This window comes from Gavia stellata, chromosome 17 (genome assembly GCF_030936135.1).
Source record: "Gavia stellata isolate bGavSte3 chromosome 17, bGavSte3.hap2, whole genome shotgun sequence".
NCBI lineage: Eukaryota > Metazoa > Chordata > Aves > Gaviiformes > Gaviidae > Gavia > Gavia stellata.
In genome coordinates this window covers 17,367,762-17,388,169 of record NC_082610.1, presented here as the reverse complement: position 1 = coordinate 17,388,169, position 20,408 = coordinate 17,367,762, and the positions used below count along the sequence as shown (strand labels likewise).

The window sequence follows — 20,408 nt, the reverse complement described above, 5'->3', positions numbered from 1 at the left end:
CCTGGAGACCTGTGGCCCAAAGTAATATGTCTGCTGATGTATTGTTGTAAAAGTTCCCATGGGAGTACCTGTACGCGGGAAATGGGGGCTTCCCGGCTGTCTGGAAGCTCCTGGCGCCATTTTACTGTTTGTCGTTAGACAAAGAGCATCATCTAGTAGCAGAGGCTATTCGAAAGTGTGGGGCAGGCTTAAGCGCAGTGGGGGTGGGAAGGAGACTCAATTCTGGGTCAGGACAGAGCCAAACGAGGTCAGAGAAGGGTGTGTGGGAAGGCAGTGTCATAGCATTGGGACAAAGAGCTGTCATGAAGAAACAAAATCGTTGCTTAGAAAATAGAGTATCACCGAGGCTGGAGCGGGCTGATGGGGAGGTGAAAATAGCAAGTGGGGGGTAATTCGAGCAATCCAGGGCTCTGCAGTGATACTTGAAGCATCCTGATAGTGTGGGGCTGTCTGATGAGCTGGGACTGTGCCAGCCTAATTCAAGGAGGAGGAGTCGGGTGGGAGATAACGAAATGAGGAGGGGAAGGCAGACAGCGGGAGGGGTACCTCTGCGCCGGGTGTCTTGCGTGGCAGAGATTCCCTTGCTCATGATATGTTTGAAGCATTTTTGTCTGATTGCCGGTGGGTCTCCAGGCAAGCGGTGTGATGGCCCGTCAGGGACGCAATCCCGCTGTCCTCCGGGGCTGGGCTTCCAGAGTCCTCTCATCTCAGAAGCCATGCGAACGAAATTTCCCTCAGAGTGAATGCCTGGGAGTGTGAGATGCCATTCTGTCTCCCTCCAGAGAATAATTAATTTCATAATAATTTAAAATAATTTAACTTTGCATAATGGGCAGAAGCAGGCCTAGACTCCAGGGTTTTTTTGGAGTTGCGAGTGCAATAGCATGGAGAACTTCCAGGCATAGTATCTGTCTTGGAAAATGCTGCCGGAGGATTAGGCAAGCGAAATACCTGGAGTCCCTGGTTGATATCTAAAGTCACATCTGATGCTTAGATTTCAAACCGTGGGAGGGGCTGGGGGGAGCTTTCCTTTAAGAACTTTTTCTCCAAAAAACCAAAGCAAAACGCACCAAACAGAAAATCTGGGTGGGACAAAGGGGTAGATATTTATTACCCTGAGGATCAAGAAATCATAAGACATCTGTTGTATTTACTGTGTTTAAATTTGTATTGTTATACAAACTCCACCTCTAGCTGTGCAGTTTCTGGAGGGACAAGTTGGTACGGAGTGATCCTGAAAAGATGAGAGAGATTCCTGGAGGAGAGATTTACATTGCGTATTATCTTATCACCAGTCTGTCCCTCTTTCTTTTTTTTTTTTTTTCCCCTGCACAGCAAAAGAGATGATTAAAGAGCCGGGGATTTAATTACAGCCAGGTATGCCTAAGGGGAAAACCCACTCGGTGAAAGGACCTTGCAACAACAAACAGAAAGTTCTCCAGTTTCCTGGCTTTGAAGGATTTAAATCTGTGGAGGGGGGCTGGTTGGAGGGGGAAAGAAAGGCTGGAGTTTGCAAAACACACGGTCCTCTTCCCCCGTTCAACAAAGTGCTGCCTTCAGCAGTTTGGTCCTCACCGTCAGCTCTCCTTCCAAACCCACCACCCTCCTGCTCCTCTGCAAGACCTGAACTACTTCTCAAGCGCTTTCTGGCATCGCCGTGTCAGTAAAACAACTCCCTTTTCCCCCACCCAAGGTTTTGCACCACCTTCAGCCAGTGCAGAAAAGCCTCCGTATTTTTGTTGCCCGCTGCGGTCTGCCCCAGCCGGTGCCCACCCGCGCGTCCCACCCCAGCCCGCGCTGCGCCGGCCCTGGGAACTGCCAGCCGGGCACGATTTCAAAGGCGAAAGATACGGGTCCAGTGCGTGGGAGGCTGCCTCTGATGTGACTCATGCTATCTGCGCTAGGGATGGGGCCCTGCATCTTCTCTGCTAGGCTGTACCAGCTTATCTGGCCTGCTGCGCCTGCCTCTCCGACCTTCTCGCATCTTCTCATTTCCAGGCTGTTGGGTGAAAGGGAATTTGTTTTGTTGCTGGGCTCTGTCAAGCTTTCGATGGATGCTGGTGGAAGAGTCTGTAGAAACAGTCCTGTGTCCGCTGAGCGCGGAGGACCAGCCGAGCATCTGTGCAACAGCTCTAGCCTCCACCGGTGATGTTAGTTACTTTGCAGGTGCCAGTCCTGCTCGGCAGCGGCTCCACGCAGCAAGGCTAGTGCTTCACCGTTCAAAAGTCTTCCAAAAACTAGCACCTCAAACAGCAGCAATCTCTTCCATCCTGCAAGGGATTTCTGAAATTTGTTAATGAGGTTAACAATAAAATGGGCAATTGGCTCTTCAGAGCAAATGGGAGCTGCTGTCTTCCCAGAAATCAAATGTGGTGATAGAGGTAAAGAGTATTTTTCTATGCGATCAGCTGAACTAGTGTAATGAATCCCCAGTTTGGTGAACCCAGCATAACGACAAGAAGAGATTTGGCTGTTCTTATGCATTTATTGGGAGACTTATTTGCCTTCAAAGAAGGAGGGGGGGGAAGGAAAAAAAGATGAGTTGGTTTATCCTGTGACATGTGTACACAGCCACGGGCAGTGCCTGTTATTTCACTTGCAAACAATTTCCTCTCTCTTTTGTTTATTGATGACAGAAGGCATTCCAGCCAGGTACACTGGCTCTTCCCCGACTTCAAAGGAGGTCAGGTTACAAAGGCAAGTACCATCCAGGCAAAATTAAATGCAGGAGGGGAAGGCCCATCGCAGTCGATCTCAATGGGAGGTTGCATGCAAGGGAGAAGCCCAGAACGCGTCAGCAGGAATAAAAATAAGGATAAATCCCATTGCTGCCTCTTCGGTGCCACCAGGGCTTATCCATGGGAGTGATGACGGCCAAATCATCCGGGATGCCCCCGCTACCTCCTGGCAACAGCAGCACACGTCCAAAACCTTACATGGGAGAGTGCACATGAACCACCTTTTGCTTCCTCCTTCCCAAATGTGCCTGTGCAGGCGGCTGCTGCTCATGCAAACCAGGGGACTGCGCGCCCAGGGAAAATTGCAGGCTGGAAGTAATGGGTTTTCAGGTCTCAATTCAGACTGGAAGTGAGGCTGGAGCTCCTGGTGACTGGAAGCATTATCCAGCACCTAAATCAAGGCACTGGTGTTTGATAGTGTCCAAAATTAGGGTGATGGGCCTTGCCTGCCTGTGGCTCACGGCTGGATCGGCAGCGACCTTGCTGGGGAGGGAGTCCGGCAGCCCACATAACCAGTGGGGAGGCCACAGTCTGTATAATCCAAGGATGGCTGCTCAATCCCAAAGGGAAAGCAGGTGACTTGGATTGATGCTTGCTCTTGGAAAAAGTCCCAGCACCACGCTCAGCAGTGGTGTTCTACCTCGTGCTCATATTGCCCCAGTCTGAGTGATGGGGAAGCCCGTGCTGAATGCCAGCCTTAGCACAAGGACCATCCTCCTGTCCCGCTCACTCTGGGGACAGCCCTGGTGGCCTCCAGTTTGCCCATCTCCAGGTCCTGCCTGCTTTGCTGCAGCAGGGCTTGTTCCCCATGCTCAGGTGCTCATGTGTAGTGATGGAGACGTTTTGGGTACTCCACTCCCATGGCCATTAGACCGGGCTGCTCTGGGATGTCGCCGATGACCTACCCCAATGACTCAAGGAAGGGCAGGAACCAGGCTGCACCACACAGCGTATCCCGATTAAATATGCCATTCAAGTCCAGGCAAATCGAGAAACGTTTCCTTTCCTCCCATGGCTCAGCAGAGCCGAACTGGGGTTCAGGTGATGCCACCGCTGAGTCAAGCCATGCCCTGCGACAGGGCTCAGCCCCTGTTCCACGTGACTCAGCACAGCCCCGTCCGGGGTGAGCCGGCGGGAGGGACTGGGAAGTTGCAAAAAGTTAATGACGATTCTTCATTTTAGGAGCACTCAGCTTAATGAAGCGTTACTCAGCGGCTCCTCCACCCACCCTCCGAGTAGGAGCCGCCGGGGCTGGTATCAGCCTCCTCCTCCCGTGTCCGTGGCAGGGCTGTCAGCTGGGATGACTCAGGTCACCCCATGCATCGTCCGAGCATCGCACCGCAGCAGGTCCACCAGTGTCCCCGAGGCCACTCAGCGGGTGACACGACCCGGGAGAGACACGCAGGGCCCATGCCACTGTCACACAGCAGCCGGCCACACGTGAGCCGAGCTCTCAAGCCCTGCCTGAGGGTTAGGATGGGGACAAAAAGGAGGCAAGAAAAGCGTTTACTGGGAACCAAAATGTCTGCTTGGCGTGTTGTGCCCTCGTGTCAAAAACAGCTTGTGCTCTGAAGCAACGTGAAGAGTTGAATTTTTTATGTTTTTTCTATTAAGTTGTAGCTTGTTGGAAATATATTCAATTTGTAGCTATTGTTCTTCATGTCAACTTTATTTTATTTTCACACTATTACTACTTACTTTTTGCTTTTTTATTTTATTTTAATAATTAAATCACTTTTTCTGCATTGCTTGTCATAGATTAATGTTTCCTTTCTTTTTAATACCTCTCTTATTCATTGTGCACTCATTTCCTTTCAGTTGAGTTTGAGTTTCACCCTCAGGACTAGCACAGCAAGGTTAAGCATTGCGTAGCATCGTTCCAGGTCCAAGCAGAGCACTTGGACTTGAGGGTTTTCTCTGAGCTGGACTGCCATTGAAATGAAACCATCGCACCAAACAAAGCATTTTGAGCGAGAACTCTTCGTTCAAGTCACGGAGAGGGGGGTTCACTTGGATCAAACAAACTCTTTCAAGGCAGGGAAAACTTGGTAGATTCCTATCTGTCCCTCCCCTGAAACACAGTCGGTCAGGGTTTGTTTTCAAAATGATGTCTTCCAGTCTCTGTCCTCTCATGTCCGCTTGGGCCAGCCTCACGTGAAGTATGGGAGATGCCAAACAGAGAAATAAAAGAGGGAACCTTTGCTCTGCAAAGTGCTGGAAAAGCCAAATACTTCCTGGGATTTAAATTTTTTTGCTCCTCCTTCCCTCCCCCTCTCCCCCAGTTTTTATTTAAAATCTGTAAAACCAGTTCCCCGTCCTCACTTCTGTGCATACTGCTGGGGCTGGGTATTAGCATCTCTGTCGTACTTGTTTCCTGTCTAAAAACGATGAACCACCCAATTTGTATATTTATAGTTTACAATAAGGGCAAAAGAAGGTACAGAAAAGGAGGCATTTCCCTCCTCTGCATACAAATGTACGGTTTTGCTTTGGGAGGACTTGCCAAGAATGAAGACCTTAGTATTAATTGTATTTCACAAAAACATCACAAGTTAGTTAGAAAAATTCATTTGTATCTGCAAGCGTCTTTAGAAAGTTTCAATCACCACTGGTGAATAGGCAGTGATGGTTAACTCAAGCGTGCACCCGGAGTAAAGCTGATGGGATGGACCTATCTCTAGGAGGCAAAATGCTTGAAATAATGGATTGTGTCTTCCAGCCATTTGCCGTGACAGTGAGGTCCCTTTTTCTCCAAAAAAAAAAAGCAGAGGAATAACCCATTTGCTGCCTTTCCTTTGCTTGAAGCACTGTAGCAGTTCTCTTTTGAGCTTGTTTAAATTGTTACACATCGGGCTTAACGGTGCTCCTGTACTTCTTTCCCAGGTTGTCCAGGGTCTGGTTGTTGGAAAACTCACTAACCATTGCACGGAGAGGACCCTGCTCAGGCTCAGTGTCTTCGTCTTTGCCGGTGTGGGCCTAGGCATGGTAAGGCTCGGCGTGACATCATCCATGGTGCCTTTTAATAACACAGTGGCACGAGGTCTGTGAGACCTGGCTGCAAGCTCTGCCCCTTGAAATGCCACCACCAGCTTTGCTGGGTCATCCTCGGGGCGGGGGGGGAACCAGCTCTCCTGGGCCACGCTCAGCGTAAGCACCGCGCCAAATAACGATAAAAAGCCGCATGAGTAATAGTTACAGGGATTTAAAAAAAAACTAATCTCGCACAGAAACTCGTTAAGTCCCTCCTGAGTCATTGGATTTACATAGAAATCCTGCCCTTGGTCTTGTCAGCGACTGCATTTCCTGAACTACCCAGAAAGTAAATGAAGATTATGGGGGGGAAAATCATTGCGGTTGTACGCTGCTGCAAGGCAGCAGAGGTTGTGTGCTCTTTTTGTGGGGCTTTATTTTATTTTTGCCTAATTTCACCAAGCTGAGAGTATTTGGGGAAGGAGGTAGCAAGGCAGTAATTTCTGACTGATGTTACCCATGGCCGGTTGTGTCTGCATGGGCGACCATCAATGCCGATCTCAAATGGTAATTGAAAACCAAGTTGACGTAGGCAGCTCTGCCGGTAATCGTGTTTGCTCAGATAAGCCACGCTCGGGGACCTGATAGCTCTGCCCAGGCGATGGGGACGGAGGAAGGGTGCGCACTGATGGGCCCAAAGGACAGCCAAGCTGCGTCAGCCTTTTGACGTTCCCTGCAGGATTTGGCCTCGAGCCTTGCTACCAGGGTGCCGGTGCTCCCGCCGGCACAGGTAGGATGGTTGCCATTCCCACAATCACACCGTAGCCATGGGGAGGTCAGGGCCAAATCCTGGAGGGTATTGAGGCTCGTGGTTCCCAGATGAGATGAGGCACCTACGCACCTTTGCTAATCTGAGGCTAAATCGCATGTCCGAGATGAGGCTGGGAAGGGAGGATGGATGCAGACAAAGGGTTGGCTCTGCACATGGAGCACGGTCCCGCTCTCTGGGATTTTGGGGCTCGCGGAGATGCTGCTGGGTGGTGGGATGCTTGGGAAGGGTCCCTCCCAGCTGGTGTTGCGTGGTTTTGGATGGCATCAATGTGCCACCTTAGCATGAGACATCTGCACAGGGCTTGGTGTTCCTGAGCATGGCCTGGGAACGGCTTTGAAGGTCTCGACGCTGTTTTTTGGTCATGGGTGGGAGCAATTAGGTGGGACCAAGGTGGACCTGGCCCATCTGGAGACCTGAGCACCCCTAACTGGGCACAGGGCAGGGTGCTGCTGGGGCTGGCTCCCCGTGCCAAAGCCCAGTACCACAGCAATAGGCAGAGGAGCAACCATGGAGTAAATGGCTTTTGTGCACCACGGTCTCACTGAGGGGGAAGGCTGGAGGTGGCTGGAGGTAGGAGAGAAAGCCTCGATGGCAGTGGAGGGGCACATGGGGCGGCATGGCTTGCAGCGGCTAATGCCCCAGCGTGGGGAGGCTCATGGCGGCTGTGCGGGGAAGGGAAATCGCTGCTGGAAGTTCATTTTAGAGTTGGCGATTACGCCAAGCCCGGAGGGCTGTGGACATCCTGACAGCACGGGCCTGGGGACAAGGGTCAGCAGTGACTTCCCACGAGAACTATTCATAGGCAAACGCAGCTGCGATCCTCCGCACCGGGGATGCCTTATTAAAAAGCGCTCTGTTCGAGCGGCTGCCGAGAAAACATCCGTTTCTGGGGTGGCTTTCCGTCTTGGTGGGGATGAGTGCCGTCACAGCAACAGGCCCCAAATGCAGAGATTAATGCCTGAAGCTTTTAATCCTGCACAGCCACCGGTGGAGGAGCATCCCGCCCGCTGTGCCCTTGCTGCATCTGGCCTTCAAAGGAAACAGATCCCCTCCCCAAAGGGTGGAAGCAAGGAGAAAAGCTAGCTGTTCATAAAAGACACTCTGAAACCCATCTTCATATCGCCAGGAGGTGGGCTGAAGTGTTTTTGGGAGGCGGGCACCAGCGGCAGCAGACAGAGAGACAGACAGTGGTGCAGCTGGGAAGAGGCTGCAGGATGTTCCCAGCAATCGGCAGCTGGAGAAGGGAAGGGGTGGGCTGCGAGCTTGGCAATAACACCTGGAAAAGGAGAGGAGGGGAGAGCCGGTGTCTGATCTGCAGATGCAAGCGGGGAGCGCGTGGGCAGGGGTGTAGGAGGGCTTGGCGGTTGCGACGGGGAAGTTTTTCTCTTTGTCTGAAGGCACGGCTGTGCCTCGTCCTGCCTTGCTGCCTGCATTTCCCAGGCATTTGCTTTTTGAGCCTGTCTGCTGAAACTCCTGGTTTGCCTCTCTCACCTGAAATGCCTTCAGATCTGCTCAGGTCAAAAAGACTGCTGCCTGCCCGGCTGAGGAGCAGCAGAGACTGGGCTCTGCCTGGCCCCATCCTTTCCGAGCCCCAGGGGAGCGAGGAACCATTTCCCCTGGTTTTACAGGAGGCACAGAGGTGGCTCAGCTCTTTTCTGCCCACTTGCTTCAGCCCATGAGGGAATTCCTACAAGGCAGGGGGGGGTTAAAGCTGTTTTTTCCTATGAGCTCTGCAATGTTGTCCTGCAATGACATTTGCCCTAGCAAGGAATTATTCTCCCTCCGTTTGAATGTTTATGTACCAAATACCTGTTCCTCTGTCTTTGTTCTCCGATTCCTTAATCAGAAGTGCCTAGATCTTAACCAAAACGTAGGCAAAGAGCCCCTCCAAGGAAAGAAACCTGGCTGTGTGTGAGTCTAGAAGGAAACTCGGAATAAACCTCAGTATTTCCAAGTCATTAGTGAGCAATGTCTCTGGGCTTCTCCATCTTCTGTAGCCAAGAGGCAGGGACCAGATCTTAGGAGAGAGAACTCCAGAGAATGAAACTTCTGGCTAAACCAGCGACAGAAATGTTTTCCAGCCGCAATAACACACCTCGAGACATGGGTGAGGGCAGGAGACTTGCAAGAAGGGGGGAATTTCCTTTCCATGCCCCAGAGAAATCCATTCATTTGACCAGCCTCTTGTGAGTGAGCCGAGAGCCGCTCTAGCCCCACGGCTTAGGGAGCCTCACCACTTTTGTTTCAGTATTAAACAGCTGGAGGGATGTCTCCGCTAAGAATATGTGCAATAACAAAATCATTACTCTCCCTAATTATGCTCGCTAATGTGCACTTACGGCCAGAAGACCTATTCCAGATTACTGAATTTGGTGACTTTATTAGCAAGGAAGCAGCAGAACAGGATTAGAAATCCCAAAGGTACGGCGTTACATAATGCACTGTGCTCATTTATTTTGACAAGCTCAGTTTAGTTTTAATTATTTATGATAATGAACTGAAATGCCTTCTCTAGGCTGTTTTGTATAAGTAATGGAGGCTTCCTGAAGTACACCACATGCCTTTGCTGTTCAACGTTTCCTCGGGAGTTGGACAAGAGACAGAAGACAGGGGGAAGGGTGCGGGGACGTCACTAATTCCCTGATGCTAAAAATACCCACAGCAGTGCCGGAGAAACGTGCTGCTGCATTGTAGGGTATCGTTTGCTACTTGCACTGCATGCTTGGAATAATTTGCTACAGACAAATGGTGGGCTCTGAAAGACCCTGCAATGGCCAAAGACGCACCATCGTGTATCAGTTGTGGCTCCCACAATTTTCCTGTCATGAGTTTGGCTCGTGATGTTTTTCTAGGATGTTTCTTGCCCCAAAGTCACGACTTGTGCTCTTTAATGATCCATGGTCCATTTTGTCCTGTTCCTTAGGCCCTGATGAGGACTGTGTGGCACTACTGCATCGTTGCTGTGCCGCTGGTGTTTGCCTTCAGCACACTGGGCACCATCACCGACAGCATCCTCACCAAGGCCGTCCCCTCCTCCGACACTGGTAAGACTCATCAAAAAAGATCAAACCAGTCTTTTCTTGTTTTTGAGTCACAGAATCACAGAATCACTAAGGTTGGAAAAGACCTGTAAGATCATCAAGTCCAACCATCAACCCAACCCCACCATGCCCACTAAACCATGTCCTACAATGCCTCGTCCACACGTTCCTTGAACACCTCCAGTGATGGTGACTCCACCACTTCCCTGGGCAGCCTGTTCCAGTGTCTCACCACTCTCTCAGTAAAAGAAATTTTTTCTAATATCCAGCCTGAACCTCCCCTGGCGCAACTTGAGGCCATTTCCTCTTGTCCTGTCACTTGTCAGTTGGGAGAAGAGGCCAACACCCACCTCACCACAACCCCCTTTCAGGTAATTGTAGAGAGCGATGAGGTCTCCCCTCAGCCTCCTCTTCTCCAGACTGAACAACCCCAGCTCCCTCAGCCGTTCCTCATCAGACTTGTGCTCCAGACCCCTCACCAGCTCCGTCGCCCTTCTCTGGACACGCTCCAGCACCTCAATGTCCTTCTTGGAGTGAGGGGCCCAAAACTGAACACAGGATTTGAGGTGCGGCCTCACCAGCGCTGAGTACAGGGGCACGATCACCTCCCTACTCCTGCTGCCACACTATTTCTGATACAGACCAGGATGCCGTTGGCCTTCTTGGCCACCTGGGCACACCGCTGGCTCATCTTCAGCCGGCTGTCGACCAGCACCCCCAGGTCCTTTTCTGCGGGGGAGCTTTCCAGCCACTCGTCCCCAAGCCTGTAGCGTTGCATGGGGTCCATCAGGTGCTTCCCAGCTCACACCGCTGCTATCGAGTGCTGGGCCACATTCATGGTGAATGCCCAATTTCCCAGCAAATCTGACTTGGCATTGTGTGCAGTGGGTGTCAGCAGAGCGGATGAACAGGGACCGGTGGGGCTAATACAGGATGAGCTTGACCAACACTGAGCAAGCATCCTGTGACCCAGTGCTCCCAGTCCTGTGCCACCTGCTGACTTCCATAGTGCCAGATGCAGTAAGGGAAGCCTCTCTGAAACTCTCCTTTCCATGTGAACCCAAGATATATTCAAGAAAAAAAACCCCAAAAGCTGCTTTTCCACCATGAGGGTGACGGAGCAGACTGTTCATTCACGCCTTTTAACTTACGGCATCTCAGGAGGGTATTCTGGATCGCTCTTTGGAAATATGTTTTGCCTGATGCAGTAATTGTCCCCCTCTCTCCATTTTGGCCATGTTTCAGTCAAAGAGTTACTGTATTTCTCAATACAAGGGGGCTGAAATGCAGCGCTAGACATACAAATCTTTATACCCGGGTTTTTTTCTTCTGTCGAAGAAGGAAACATGTCTACGTTACTGTCATGGGAGCTTTGCTGAGTTTGTCCCAGGATGGAGCTGGCTTAACCCGGTTTGGCGTCTTTTGCTCAAGCTCTTTCAGAGTTTGCTCCCCAGTCCACGTTCACCAGGTACCCGAGAGTTCCTCTGCTCTAGCTGAGCCTTTCTGGGATGCCAGCCTGTACCCTTCATCTTCCCTAGCAGCCGTCTGAGCAGATACCTCTGCACAGACCCTACCGAGAATGGGAGTTATGGTTCACACAGCCCACTAGTGAAGTTTATAAATCACTTTTGAGATGCTTCTGGATGAAGGGCTTTTCTAAATGTCACTTCAGTAGTTTATTTGCAGAACTGACCACTGCACCTCCTACAAAGCCTGGGAGCTTGCAATTTCCGAGTGCGGTACGTCTGCCTGGGACGACCACTTAGTTCCCAAGGAGATGAGGACTGGGGATGTCCCAGCCCCTGCACTCGGATGAGAAGAAAATCTGCTGTTTCATAAGTTGGAGCAATGTTTGTGCGAGGAGGGAGAGCCAGGGGGGAAGGGCACCAAGCGGCTTTGGGACGTACAGCCAAGCTGGAATTCATCCAGGCTCTTCTCAAAGGGGCTTTGTGAGAAAAACCAGAGCGTTGCTTGGCTTTTAAAACCCGGAGGCAAGCTTCGGTCAAAGAGGAAAATGCGTTTAGTTGCCTCACCCTGCTCCTCGCTGGCGTATGTTGTAAGGTCAGCTTGCGCCTCGGCGGGACAGACGGCCTCCGCATGGCAGGGCAGGATGGCAGGGCGGGACGGAGGCAGCCCACGGAGCGGCGTGGACAGTCAGGAGGGGGTCGTGGGACATCAGGAGAGCCACGGGCTATCCAGGGCTGTCTTCTGCCCGTCCACCCTGGGCTGATGCCGTGCCAAGGGCTACTACAAATTGCAGGTTATGGCTGACTCGAAACTGGGCGTGCCAAGGAGGGATGCTGCTGGCACGGAGGATGGTGGCGCTGGGGGAAAACCTTGTCTCCACCGCTCCTCCCTGGCCCTCGCCTTTCAAACGCTGCTTCCTCCTTGCAACGTTTTCGAGGGAAGAGGCATCTGATGGTTTTCTGCTTGTTTTGGACGCACCCGGGCAGGGGCCGGGGCGAAGGCAGGAATGCCTGACACAGCAGAGCCGTGTCCCGGCGAGCTGCCTCTCCGCAGCAGCTGTGGCAGTGACGGCGTGGGTGTCTCGCAGAGAAATGCGGCTATTAAAACGCCTGCCATCTGTCTCTGGCCGTGGGTGGCACCCCGCAACGGCTGCTCCACCCGTACAGCAGCTAAAAGGCCGCTCCTTCCTATGCAAGCCCGAGACTGGCTCTGCAAAGCGAGCATTTTGGGGGCGCGTTAGAAATCCCCGCTTTTCTAAGAGCGTGGAAATCTGGCTGTATGAAAAAGCTCGCTGTTGCCACGTCAAAAACCTGAGCGCCAGCTTGCAACGACTTTTAGTTAATGCAAGGAAATCACACATTGCGAATTTGCCTTTGGAACCACCGCTTTTGAGCCCTGCTGCTGTCTTTTCCTGATTTTTTCACTAGCCTGGGGCCGGCAGAGCCCGTGGAGGGTTTTTTTTGGGGCCAGGGAAAGGCTTTCCGAGGAGCTGGAGGTTGGGCTGAGCTCAGGTGTCCGTCTCATTGCGGGGCTGGAACGGATGGGGCGTTGCAGGATGATAACCTGTCCGCCCTTACTAGACACTGAGTCACTCATCCTTGCCTTTTAAATAGGTGTCTCAGAAAGGGACCAGCGGGACGTAGGATGGCACCATCCCTTGCACCCATCATCCTGCTTTCAGGACCGATCCAAGATCACTTCCTACCGAGGCTGATGAGTTTACCACTTGCTCTTTGCTTATGGCTGGGGCTTTGCACTGAAGGGAAGAGAGCGGAAATGATTTCATTCATTTCCCTTTGATATTTTTTTTCCCCTCCCCTCATCTTCAAAGGCAGGAAGAGAAAATTCTGTCCCACGTGCAGTTCAGCTGGGCGCGCGAGCTGGTGGGAGGGCAGCCCCGAGTCCAAGGGGGACTTGCATCCGCACAAGCACTCCTTGTCAACCCCGGTCCCTCCTCAAGAATGGAGGTCTTGTTTCTGCGCAGAGCCCCCCGCCCTCGGGGGAGAGAGGGAGGAAGCCCACCAGAGCCTCCCTGCATAACGGGCCCACGTTTCATGATTTTATTTGCATGTCAGACACGAGACTTTAGGAGGAGAGCTTGCAGCCAGGCAGGGCTCAGCACATTGAACCCCCCAGATTTGCTCGGGCTGTTCTGGTTTGAAGGCGGCCGCTGGCGGCGATGACCTAATTGTTAAATTAGGGCCCCGCGATTGCCCCGCGGGTGCAAGGCTGATCTGGGCCAGCACCATCATCTGAGTGCGGCAACAGGATGTGAGCTGGAAAGGAGGGCGAGCCGGGACACCCCGGCACAGCGGAGGGTGGGAGGAGGGACAGAGCCGCCCGGCTTGGGGAGCCTCCAGCACCCAACCCTGAAACCTGTGGGAGGAGAGGAGGGCTGGACAAGGAGAGGAGGACGGGCTCCCGCCCGGGACAGGTCATGCAGCTATGCGAAAAGGGGGAAAAAGCTGGGGAGGTAGAAAAATTGGCAGGGAAGGTTCAGAAAGTGGGATAGCTGTGAGGAAGAAGGTGAGCATGTGTGTTGGCAGAGCTGTGCAAAGCGACACAGGAATTTTTCTGCTGACACGGTGACTTGTCCCAGATAAAGGTCTTGCCCTAAATGAGATCCATGACATGCGCAGCTTTGCAGCAGAGCTAGGGCCCTGCTACAGGGCCGAGATTTACAACGTCCCAAAGCTCGAGGGCATCTGACACGAGGGATCTAATTTAAGCCCATTAAGTAGAAATTATCTTTCTCAGCAACATGTTGGAGAAGTGTAGAGGGAGAGCCTGGCCTTTTTAAGAGGATGGATTTCTGCCCCAGAAAAAAAAAAAAAGGAAAGGAAAAAAAGTGCCTCCTCAATCATAAGAGCCAGTTTGGCAATTGTACGTAGTAATTAGTTTAATTCAAATACCTAGAGGGGAAAAAATAATTGCAAAACCTGCCCAGAAAGTTTGGTGGTTGTGGGATGGTTCCCATTGGCAAAGGGTCAAGGCGAGGTCCCACCCATCGCCTTTGTGTTCCCATGCGCGGGAGGAGCGCTCGGCAGCGCTTCCTGGGAGATTTCCCTCTCCGCATGGCTACGCCCAGGGCTCGGGCTCATTGCACAAGTATTTTAAGCATGCTGATAAAAGCCCAGCAGTCGCTGGCCGGCATTACACGAACACCTGGCTGCCTCTTCTCTCTCGGAGCCAGGGATCATTTCCCCATGGCTGCCCATGTTAAATATCGCACTCGGCTCCACATCTTCTTAGATGCGGGGCAGCATCCTCCTCATCCTTCCCAGATGCTGCTGGCCTTGTGCAGCAACAATGCCTCAACACATGTCTTGGTGGAAAATTGATGCCAACAGCCCAAATAATCATACTGACATTAAAAAAAATAATTGCGAACATCATTTTAGAGCAGGGCACAAGTTTCTTGCCTACACTGCCAGCTTGCCCTTCCTCCCAGTGTTGGGGCTAATGAGTTTCTGGCCGGCCAGGTATTTTCTGCTCCCCTGAGCGTGATAGCCATCCTGCACGAAGACCGCAGGGCAAAAAGCATGCTGGGTGCTTGGGGGCAATCCTTGTGTCCCATCGGACGTCCTGGCCGGCTGTCTGCGTGTGGAAAAAAACCTGCCTTTGCCAAACTGGAGGTGCTTCCCCGTCCGCTGGGATCCTGTTAACGATGCAAATGGGAGAGCTGCTGGAGGGGGAACCGGCCCAGCCGGGCGAAGGGCTCGCATTTCCATCCAAATTGAAATATCCGTTCTTTTTGCAAGGGGGGTGGGGGAGTATCTCAAGGGGATTCAGTCTTTATCTGTGGTTTTATTTATTTATTCTTAAACACCTAGTTAGACCTAAGCCTTTCGCTCCTGCTGAGCCTCGAGAGCTGTTCCTCTGTCCCACGTTAGAGAAGAAATGGCAATAGCAGCTCATGTGGGACAGGGCCCTCTCGGGTAATTATGACATTGGAACAATCTGTGTGATTTGCTTGGAAGTCCTGAACATGACCCTAGAAATTACGTCTCCATCCCTTACCCCATGCAGTAGTTACCAGCCTGTTGAGTGCTCAGTAAAGAGCTGAGCTGGCTCGTGGTAGAAACTAGTCCCCATGCCTCCAGGAGTCCTGAGCCTTAGCGAACCCTAATTGGACCTCAATAAATTCATGCAAGAGATTATTTGAAGTGATTTGCTACTACCGTGGGGGAACGCCATCAGGGATGGAGAGGATCCCACACGCTCTTCTCCACTTTTCCATCCCAAGACTTGCCCTCACCCTGATGTCTGCGTGTCTCTGCCATCTCTCCTAGGTACTATGCTCGGGATTTGCGCCTCAGTGCAGCCCTTGACCCGGACGGTGGGCCCAACCATCGGTGGAGTTTTATACAAGCAATTTGGAGTCTCCTCCTTCGGCTATTTACAGTTAATTGTCAATACAGGTTTGTTTGCTTACCTCTTAAAGAGTAAAATCCCACTGAGAGAGGTGAAAAGTCAATAATTCAGTTGCAAGGAAGTAACCCCCTTACTTTTTCCATAGAAATAAAGATGGTCTCGAGTTTTATTTTTGATTTCATAAACATGGAATAAAACCTTTTGAACAATACCTTGCCTTTCATCAACATTTGCATCTAGCGTAGGGGACAGATCGGTTTGCAAAGGCCTTGGAGCCACGCTGGAGCAGCTGGCGGCCGCAGGATCCCGGGAGTTATCGGGTTCCTCCCCGCAGCAGTGGCTGTCATTGCAGGCAATAGCTCCAGATCCTCAGCTGTTGTCAGTCAGCATTCCTGCTTGGATTCACCGCAACTAAGGGGATTCGGAGCCAGTGCCTCTGCTCTGTTTTGGCCTTTTATTTCAGCCCCTGCAATGACACCAAGAAAAATCGAGGTAAAACACATCTGCTTTGGAGTGTCATTTTGCTGCATTAATTGCACCTCTGGCATTCCTGTGCTAGAGGGGGATCGAGGCCAAAGGCTTTCGAATACTGTGGCAAAGGTTTGCTACATCTGCAGCTCAAGCATGTGCAACCCTGCCTCTGCACGAGCCCGGCGGGCGGCGGCGCGGCTGCCAGCAGCGTGCAAGGAGGATACAAAGACACAACATAGCACGCTGCAGTGCCGGAGTCTCCCTGCTGCTTCCAGAAACGGGGGCCAACCCTCTTTCCAGGCTTCCCCCCCCCCGTACTGAGTCTCTCTTGCTCTTACTACAGGCTACTTAAAATTACATACTTTGCAACTTCCTCTAGTACAAAGTCTCTGCAAGAATTGCACTGATACTGGGAGGGGAAATTACCTGATTGATGATTACCAAGTTTGGAGCATTAGTAGCGAGTACTTTGCCTGCTAAGCTCATAGTCCTGACTGCCGGAGCTGAGTCATGTGCTGCAGCATTGCTCTCGAGGAAGCCCAGGTTAGTTAGTGATACTTGAGCCTCACAAGATAAAACTTCAGTAGTTTTATCCAAAAAAAAAAAAGCTGCTTTTTTTCCCTCCAAGCTTCTTGGTCTGGGTGCTATCAGAAGAATACCATCTCCGTTCTTCCCAGTTATCCTGTAGAAAATGAACTCAAGCTAGAGACTGCAGAGGTGGAGGAAGAAGAGAGAGCGAGGAGTTCAGCTTGCTTTGTTACAAAGCTGAAGAATCCCATGGAGCGTTGGCGCTGTGTTATTCCGAAATCAGGAATGCAGTTTTCTGCCTTAGCACAGCACTAAGCTATGGGGGCCGGGGGAAGGACGCGAGACGTTAACAGCGTTTTATTGTCGCAGGGAGCTCTTGTGCCTTCTGTAGCCACCATTACTCAATTATATGGGAAAGCGCTTCAAAAACGGTACTTGTCCAGGTAGTGGTAAGCTTTTCTATTATTTCCACCACTGACCAGAATGGGACCTCAACACACTTTCCCTCCCTGGTCGGGAGACGAGGTCAAACACAAATGGGTTATCTGGGCTTTCTCCACCTCCCACTGCCCAGTCCAGGGCACCAAAAAGCTGAGCTTACCCACTCTTTTTAAGCCACTACACCACTGCCCGCTCCACAAACATGCGTCAACAAAAGTTACTGCAGCCCAGAGTGTAGTAATAAAAAGGGAACATTTCAAGTAATTTATTTGGAATGGACATATTAATGCAAAAGCAATATTAAGACCAGTAACTGCTGAAAGACATTCATCAAAATAAATACAAATATAGATACTACAAATAATTTAAATTGTGTTTAACACCACCAGTCAGTGTTGAATCTTCCTTGCGTCTCATAAATAGAAGATAATCGTTCGCAAAGCTGTGCCACTCAAAACACGTGGACGCTTCACTAGAAGTCCTTTACGAAAGTCTTTGGTTTTTCTTTAAATGCATCTCAGGCAAAGCTCAGGGCTCTTTGCTCAGCAGCCTCAACGGGCTCGGAGAAAACCAAGCTGCTTCCAGCTCTCTTCTTCGCTTTCCTTCATTGGTACCCTGTCCCATTTCAGTCCAAGACACTTGATCTGGTTTATCATCCAGTGGTATACTCTAAAGGCAGCAAGAGAAAGCAGGTTAGTTAAATGAACAGGACAGCGGGGCAGGAGAAAAGGGGGGGCTTTAAAGCGAGAGAAGCGCTCAGCATTTATTTTTGCCGATATTGTCTTTTTAGCAAATTCTGTAAGGAAAGCACTGCCAAGTGCCGCTCCGATTTCCTCCCCAATAGTCGCAATTCTCAGCGCCCTGCATAACCCCGACTCCCACCAGAAATTCCCAGTGCCACATCAGGAAAGGGGGTGCGAGCCCCAAAACTCCTGCGCTGAAGTGGCCAAGCAGTGCGCCCCGGTTTCAGGGTGCGGCCAGGCACCCTCGTGGGCCAGCAGCGAGCCGGACAGCCGGCGGCGGTGGGTGCCGGGGGTCCCTCTGGCAAAAAAAAAAAAGGGGGTGAGCGGTGCAGGGGGAGCCCCCGCTGCCCGTCCCCGTCTGATTTCCCAAAGCAGGTGGCGGGGGTGGTGGTGGGAATAATACAGAAAAAAGTGAAAAATGGGAAGCCCAGGCCGGAGCGGGTTAGGGGCCAAGGAGGGGCTCACCTGGGGCCGGGGAGGGCGGCGGTGGCTCAGGGCGCCCGGGCCAGCCGCCGCTCCTGGGTGCCCGCCGCCTGCTCCATCTCTTGGCGGCTCTTGAAGTCCTGGATGGCCCGCTTGTTCTGGAAGTCGATGAGGGCCATGGTGATGGAGGCGTTCCAGCAGCTCTGGTCCGGGCACCGAAAGTCAATCTCCTTGCGGTCCTTGGTGACGATGGTGAAGTAGATGTACTTGCCCGTGCGCTCCACGCAGTCCACCTTGAGGATGGAGCCGAAGCCCAGCTCCTTGCCCTTGGCCCGCTTGTGCCCGTCGGGGAAGAGGCTGAGGCTGTCCTTGGTCAGCACCACCAGCTTCTTCTTCCACAGCTGGAAAAGGCTGTCGCTCCGCTTCTCCAGCTCGCCCTCGCGGATCACCTCGGCTTGCATCTTCATCCTCCCTCCCCGGCGGCTGCGGCTCCGGCTCCGGCCCCAGCCCCGGCTCCGGCCCCAGCCCCGGCCCCGGCCCCGGCTCCGGCTGTGGCTCCGGCTGCGGCCCCGGCTCCGGCTCCGGCTCCGGCTCGGGCGGCGCTGACCGAGCCCCGCCGCGCTGGGAACAATTTATTGCAATGAATCAGCGCCGGGCGCCTTCCGGTGCCTCCCCCGGGGAGCCCGGCCCGCCGCCCCCTCGCCGCCCCGCCTCCCGCCCGCCCCCCCGGGCCGCGCTCCCCGCCCGCCGCCTCCCCTCGGCGCTGGGCTGCGGGGAGGGGGCGGCGGCGGGGGGTCCCCCGGGAGCAAAGGGAGGGTGCTGGGTGCTGCCCCGCCCGGGCGGGCGGCCTGGGTGTGGGCAGGTGGGTGCTCCCCCGAGGGCCCCATCTCTGTTGCCACCGTGGGCAGGAGGACAGCGGCCGCCCCAGGAGGGGACCCCAATTCTGCCCCCCCCGCCCGCCCCCGTGTGTTCCCTCTGCCCAGCAGGGATAGCCCCCCCGGTGAGGATGGGGCCGCTGCGACCTGATGCACCCCCATCTCGCCCCTCTGAGCACTCCCTGCCCCATCTCAGGTCCACCCTGGGGCACGCGACGCCCCCAAAACCACATCCCTGTGGTCCTGGGCCCGGGCTTCTCTGCCGCATTGGGTCCGCCCTGGCACCATCTCCACCCGGCACAGAGGGGCCTGACCCCCGCCTGTGGCAGGCACTGCCGTCACCCACGGGCACCCCATGGGCACCTGGCTTGAGCCCCAGCCCCTGGTCACCCCAAGAGGCTCAGCCAGGGCCTGGCCAAGCCCACCAGCCTCATTTGAGGCCCCGCATCCAGCCAGCTCTGCACCATCACCATCAGCCCTTCCTGCATCCTTTCCTCAGGCCGGTTTTGCATTAACGCTGCTCACCCTTAAATTTTTTGTTGTCCCCTGTAATCACCGGATTTATCCCATTTTCTTCCCCCCAGCCCACTCCCCCCTCCCAGGAAAGGCACTACAGTTCGTTATAGTCTGGCCAGTGCTCAGCGCCACGGGGAAATCAGTAAAGGCTGTGGCGGCTGGAAGTGATATTTAAGAAGCACATGCAAGCCTGCAGTCCCTTCCTCCTGCGTACCATTCACTTTGTCTCCCTTTTACGATAGTTGACACAAGGCTGATCCAGCTTCCGAGCCGCTGCCTCGACACTGCAGCCAAGGGCAGGGCTGCTGCGCTTAATGGACTTACTCACGCCGTTTCCAAAGCAGTATTTGCTCAGCTACATACGTTGCGCAGCATCACCCTTTGGACTTTGAGCCCTATTCCCCTCCATCATCTTTCTTGAATGACCGACACCTCTGTAGGTGGTTGTAAGCCAAACCCCAGAGGTGAGTTTACAAAGTGAGGCCTGGCCCCTTTGAAGAGCTTGGCGGCGTTCCCAGGGACTCCGGCAGGGTCAGGAGCCCATTCCCGGGAACAAATCAGAGCTACAGCCAAACCCATTTCCGCTGCAAATCACTCATCGGCTGGAGTATACGGCCGCGCTTTGATAATTCACGGCAGCGTGCACATCTGTGGGGAGGGCCAGAAGAAAGGTGGGGTCTGCGCAACGCTCTCGGGGTTGATGAAGGAGCCAGGAATGGTTTGCCTGAGCCCCTCGGGGTGGGCTGGGCTGGGGGAGGCTCTGGGAAGACCATGCTGGCCATCGCTGCTTCTGGGGTGGGGAAGCGGCCGCAGACCATACGCGTGAAGAGCTGCAGGCTTTCCCCTGAAAGCCAACACTATAGCTCAATTTGTAGTGTGATTTAGTTTGCTTTGATTGACTAACCATCAGGCTGCACATCTACATTTTCTGGACAAATGCTGGTCTGCTCGGTAAACCAGCAAGTTCCTGCCCAAAAGGCCCCATAAGA

General features: G+C 53.1%; 2 protein-coding genes across 2 annotated transcripts in view; one reads left to right on the top strand and one right to left on the bottom strand.

Annotated features, from left to right (window-relative positions):
• SLC22A18 (solute carrier family 22 member 18) overlaps nucleotides 1-15,528 on the top strand; it is a 63,197-nt gene extending 47,669 nt beyond the window's left edge. Inside the window, exons 8-10 of the mRNA XM_059825968.1 lie at nucleotides 5,622-5,723; nucleotides 9,464-9,584; nucleotides 15,341-15,528. Coding sequence (XP_059681951.1) covers nucleotides 5,622-5,723; nucleotides 9,464-9,584; nucleotides 15,341-15,528 — 411 coding nt within the window. The remainder of the gene's footprint in view (nucleotides 1-5,621; nucleotides 5,724-9,463; nucleotides 9,585-15,340) is intronic.
• Nucleotides 15,529-17,095: 1,567 nt separating this feature from the next.
• On the bottom strand, nucleotides 17,096-18,500 carry PHLDA2 (pleckstrin homology like domain family A member 2). Its single transcript, XM_059825996.1, has 2 exons — nucleotides 18,071-18,500; nucleotides 17,096-17,531 (listed from the first exon to the last, which is right to left on the bottom strand). The coding sequence occupies exon 1, from the start codon at nucleotides 18,493-18,495 to the stop codon at nucleotides 18,097-18,099; it is 399 nt and encodes a 132-aa protein (XP_059681979.1). The 5' UTR covers nucleotides 18,496-18,500; the 3' UTR covers nucleotides 17,096-17,531; nucleotides 18,071-18,096.
• Nucleotides 18,501-20,408: the final 1,908 nt, after the last annotated feature.

Bases quoted from the DNA above. Each gene is read 5' to 3' on its own strand.
- PHLDA2 (XM_059825996.1), bottom strand. From the start codon at position 18,495: ATGAAGATGCAAGCCGAGGTGATCCGCGAGGGCGAGCTGGAGAAGCGG.